The 5,275-nt window shown below is 33.4% G+C and overlaps 1 protein-coding gene across 1 annotated transcript in view; it reads right to left on the reverse strand.

Moving 5' to 3' along the window:
• The window catches only part of LOC106463331 (collagen alpha-1(I) chain-like), a 79,618-nt gene that overhangs the window by 41,489 nt on the left and 32,854 nt on the right, over positions 1-5,275 (reverse strand). Inside the window, exons 13-14 of the mRNA XM_022391275.1 lie at positions 4,549-4,599; positions 3,131-3,184 (exon numbers count right to left, since the gene is read on the reverse strand). Of these exons, the coding sequence (XP_022246983.1) occupies positions 3,131-3,184; positions 4,549-4,599 (105 nt within the window). The remainder of the gene's footprint in view (positions 1-3,130; positions 3,185-4,548; positions 4,600-5,275) is intronic.

The following is a 5,275-nucleotide window of genomic DNA, read 5'->3' on the forward strand; positions in this document are numbered from 1 at the left end:
TAGCTGTACCGTACTATCCGCCTTGCCGTACAGCAGAAGCTTCATGTACACTGTACTAACTGTACTAGATTAGAAAGAATCTCCAACTTAATAAATCATATACTTTACTTTCAACGACAATACGCTGTAAAGCTTTCCATGTTGCAACCTTGGTACATAATGTACTAGATTAGAAAGAATCTCCAACTTAATAAATCATATACTTTACTTTCAACGACAATACGCTGTAAAGCTTTCCATGTTGCAACCTTGGTACATAATGTACTAGATTAGAAAGAATCTCCAACTTAATAAATCATATACTTTACTTTCAACGACAATACGCTGTAAAGCTTTCCATGTTGCGATCTTGGTACCTAATGTACTAGATTAGAAAGAATCTCCAACTTAATAAACCATACACTTTACTTTCAACGACAATACGCTGTAAAGCTTTCCATGTTGCAGAGTAGTACCTAATGTATAATTCCTCCTTTAACTAGGCAACACCATGTAGTATGATGGTCTTACTGTTACTGAGTGTTATAAAGCGTAACTTTCTTCCTGTTACTAAGTGATATCATATATTTTGTAAGTAACCCCTATACCTAAGTAACACCATATAGTGTGATAGCTTTTCTATTGCTGAGTGATAAATATATCATCGTTGCTAAGTGCTATCAGACATTGTATAAGTATCCGCTGTATCTAAATGAAATATTTGGTGTAACATTCTCCATCTTGTTATGTAATAATAGTAAAATGTTCTTGTTTTCTTACACTCTGTCATATCTCTGTGGTTATTCAATATTTCTGATAAGTTGAAATAGCTGTAAATCCAGACAGCATTAATTAGCGAAATAGGAGACTACATACATGATCAATGCCTACTTAGTTGATTTTGTAAATGGAAGGTTATGTGAAACCATATTCCATCATTCGTTTTATCAGTTAAAGTACGAAAATCACGTTTCTTGACACTAGGCCTAAGCAGTATTTCCCAGTTAATTTTTTCAGACGACCTCATTAAACATTCTGGCTTTCTAAAATTCATGCTTCATGCGTTGAAGTATTTTTTCTTTGAAATACATCATTAGGAAACAATCACGATTAGAATCAAGCAAGTGTCACAAATATTCTACTATATAAAACTATCTACTAACAAATCGTGTCAAGTCTTAGCATAAATAACTTTCAGAGGTGAACGTCTTCCATTTTATCAACGCTGATGTTTATCAAAGCACGTTTCTCTTCTTTTGGCGCCCTTTTCACTACGTTCCATAAATGTCGGAGAGATGGCGCGCTATACTTTTTTACAGATGAAAAAACGGGTTTGCGAAATTAGAAGATAAGGCTTAGATTATGAGCAGTGAACGCTTGTTGAAAGCTTGCCAAACATAGCCTACACATTCCTGTATCACAGAGGATAATGTTTATGAAAGTTTAATGTTTAGGGGTGAAGATTTTTTTGGAGTGTGGGATCTATTTAGTTTATTTAAGTTATTGAAATTTATGCACATTGCCTGTCTTCAGTATCTGTTCTATATTATCACTTTTATTATTATTATTATTCATTTTTGTTTGTTTTACTCATTGTTTTATGTATATAAATTACTTCAAGATTTTGTTTTGTTGCTTTTTGAAAGACCATTAGGACGTCGGTTCTACTAATTACACATGTAATATTTTGTAAACACATTTGAAAAATAAAATGTTCTGTGAAATAAAATTCAGCATACTTATCCCTTTTCGAAACTGTAATTATCTAATGTAATTTTTAAATATGCACTAAACAGATTCCAAATGTATCTGTTTGGCTAATCTATTTTAAAAGATAAAAATTTCCAGAACTATCGCACACTCCGTCCTCCACCCCCCGTCTCCCAGTGCGACAGCGGTAACTCTATGATTTTACAACGCTAAAATCCGAGGCTCGAATCCCCAAGGTAGACACAGAAAATAGTCCATTGTGGCTTTGCTCTAAAACAAACTCTCCTCACTTCCCCCTCCCAGGGCCCCACATCAATCGTTACCTTGCCTTGTACTATTTTTCACTGTTTTTATCATAAATTGTTTTTTACACCTTTGCGACGTGCCTGATCAACAACTCCACTTCATAGATTTCCTTTACCTTAGACTTGTTAGTCATTGTAATCACTTAGAGAACATCTACTGTTTGGTCATGGATTTCTTGTGTATTAGTCACTGTGATAATTAAATCTTCTCAGCTCCTTATCTTTCAAATTATCGGTTTAAGGAACTAACCATCAAAACTGGGCAAAATAATTCAATTTCTGGGTAGAATACATAGGGGACACCACCAGCAATTAAAGGCATTAACTGGAATATTAAAGGATTGTTTGTTTATATTTTTGTGTGTGATTCGCATGTTATTAGGGACACTGCTAAAATAAAGTCACGAACCTCAAGAAATGGACTGCATATATAGTCTAGAAAAACGTGTTTAAGAAATCGATGAGGACCATGTGGATAATTCTAGGTTAAAATCTATTTCCACATTCCTGGTGTTATGCTTAAACCATCCGAAAACTAATAATACTTTCATACGCGTTATAATATTAATTATTTTAGTTTTTCAGAACCAGGTAGATAATGTTTTTCTTGAGTGAAGCTGCAAAATAACACAAGTTAATTTTCTACTGCACATTGTAACGTACAAGTAACAACTATCTCTTTAATACTCGAGTAAGGAAGATTTAATATAATAATATGTAACCAAACCTGAGGTTCCATCATAAAAAAAAACCAACTCTTCCTTATGCTTATAAATCGTTGTTTGCCGAACTAATATTAAATATATCTTTGTTGCTTAATACACATACAAATGTTTCAATTCTGTAATTGGATGCTCTTACCTCCAGGCAACAGTCTAAATAAGCCATGGAATTATTTTGCTCAATTAAACAGTTTTACTTCTAAGTAACATACCCATTTATAACCTACCAAATATGTTTCACAGAAACAAAATGTATGCAGTATAGACCTATTTAAGTAAGAAATTCAAATAAAACATTTCTTTTCACCGTATTTTCATAATGTGTGCAATAGAAGGTTAAGAACATTGCACCAGAACTAAATTAGTACATTATTTAAAGGTGCATTTAATGTCAATTGGTTTTACTGATATTACCTTTTCACCTAAAAGGCCAGGAGGACCTCTTGGTCCCGGAGGACCTGGTTCTCCCTGAAAAAAGAAATGGTTATCTTAAATACAATCTTCTATCATTGATGATAATATAAGAAAGCTTTTTGTTGCAATAATATTAAATAATAATCTTTATGTTAATCGTTATTCACTTCGAAAATATCATTGTGTAGTTTATGGTCTGATTAAGTGAATATCAAATTTCAGCTACTATATAATTACAATTATCAGTTATTTCTCTGAAAGAGGTACCTTTGACTTCCCAAATTCATATTACGTTTCATTCTAAGGAACGTTAGGACACATAAAAAATTACAAAATACTGTGTTTTCATTTCAAGGTTCATAGTCTCTATGAAATACACACACATACACACACGCATATATTATGTGTAAACTATTGTAGCATTATTGTTGTTATATCTCAATATCTATAACAGTGCATCTAAAACGAAACGGTTCTTTCAATTCTGTCATTATTGTTTTTGATGAAGTTAAAATAGGTAATAAGGCTTAGGCTAAGATTACCAGGAAAATAAGTAATATTTGACTCATACTTCATAAATAGTCTTAATTTATCAAAAAACACAGCATCTTGGCCTTAAAATGTCTTTTTGATTTTTTGCGTCAAAATTAATGATATTTTATATATTAAGAAAGGGTTATTTCAAGTCTTTATATCATGATTTGAAACCGTTTGAGTTGAAGTAATATATCAGTCAACACCTCTGCAAATAGCCTAGAATGTCGCCCATTACAAAACAACAAACCAGAACAACTGATAAGATATTCAAGCTCATGTCTCTGGCAACAGTTCCAACGAAACAATATGATGCAGTTTCCTGGCAACCATACAAACCCAGGATGATTCGATGTTGAAGACATGTTAATGAGAACCCTCGCATCTTCGAAATCATACAAGTAGACTGTGCCAAATATGACATAAGTAAAACCCTTGATTTGTAAAACAATATGACAACTTCGCCACAATGATTAAGTTTCAGGCACCTAACAATAACTATTATAAAATCATAATTGCGTTTCTAACCAACAAACCTTCATTTCCAAACAATCTTGAACCCAATAAACCACCTTACGGTTATGTTGTTTTCTTATACTGAGATACAAATTGATTGAATAGTAAATTTATCAGTTACTTAGTTTTTGTTAATATATAAACCAAGCATGCAAGCTATATAAGTTATACAACAATTTAACACTTTTTAAACACTAAGCAGCACTTAGACAAAAAACAAAAATTACCTTCGTTAATATTTAGACCTATCCTTGGACCAGACTATTTTGTGTTCTCTTATAAACCCACTTAAGTAAAATATAAGTTTACCATTGGTTTTTATATTTTGAGTTCTCCTATAAGCCCACATTAATCAAATTTAGACTTACTCTTGGACCTGGTGTTCCAGGTTCTCCCCTAGGTCCAGGTAATCCTTCTAGCTGAAATTGATGGAAAGACAACATATGATAATCTTAATATTAAAGTACACGGAATAAAATTTTAATATCTTGAAAAACATTGTTCATAAACTATATGTTTTTATAAGTCTTATGTTTCCTTGTTGAGACTTTCTTAGAAGCAATGCCAGGTAGTTAGGGCGCATAACTCGCAATTTGAGGGTCGTGGGTTTGAATCCCTGTCCCACCAAATATGCTCGCCCTTTCAGCCGTGGTGGGCGTTATCATGTGACGATCAATACCACTATTCGTTGGTAAAAGTGTAGCCCAAGAGTTGGTGATAGATGGTGACGACTAGCTGCTTTCCCTGTAGTGTATCACTGCTAAATTAGGGACGGCTAGCGCAGATGACCTTCGTGTAGCTCTGCGTGAAATTCAAAACAAAACAAATCAAATTATATACCCGGATTTTTACAGCAGCTTGTAAAATTATGTGCTGACTAGTAAGTACAGTTTACTCAATCTGACATCAGATTTTGACATATAATAATGGCTGGAGACGGCTTGAATGGGTAATGAAGAAAAACTTTAATACAACAGCAAATGTACAACGTTTCGACTAAGGTTTGTCATCATCGAGGTACAAGTAATTCTGCTGTACGCCAAGGCGATGTACGGTACAGCAGCAAAGTCACGTTTCTCTTCGTTTTGGCTCCCC

Source organism: Limulus polyphemus, unplaced genomic scaffold (assembly GCF_000517525.1).
Source record: "Limulus polyphemus unplaced genomic scaffold, Limulus_polyphemus-2.1.2 Scaffold52, whole genome shotgun sequence".
Classification (NCBI taxonomy): domain Eukaryota; kingdom Metazoa; phylum Arthropoda; class Merostomata; order Xiphosura; family Limulidae; genus Limulus; species Limulus polyphemus.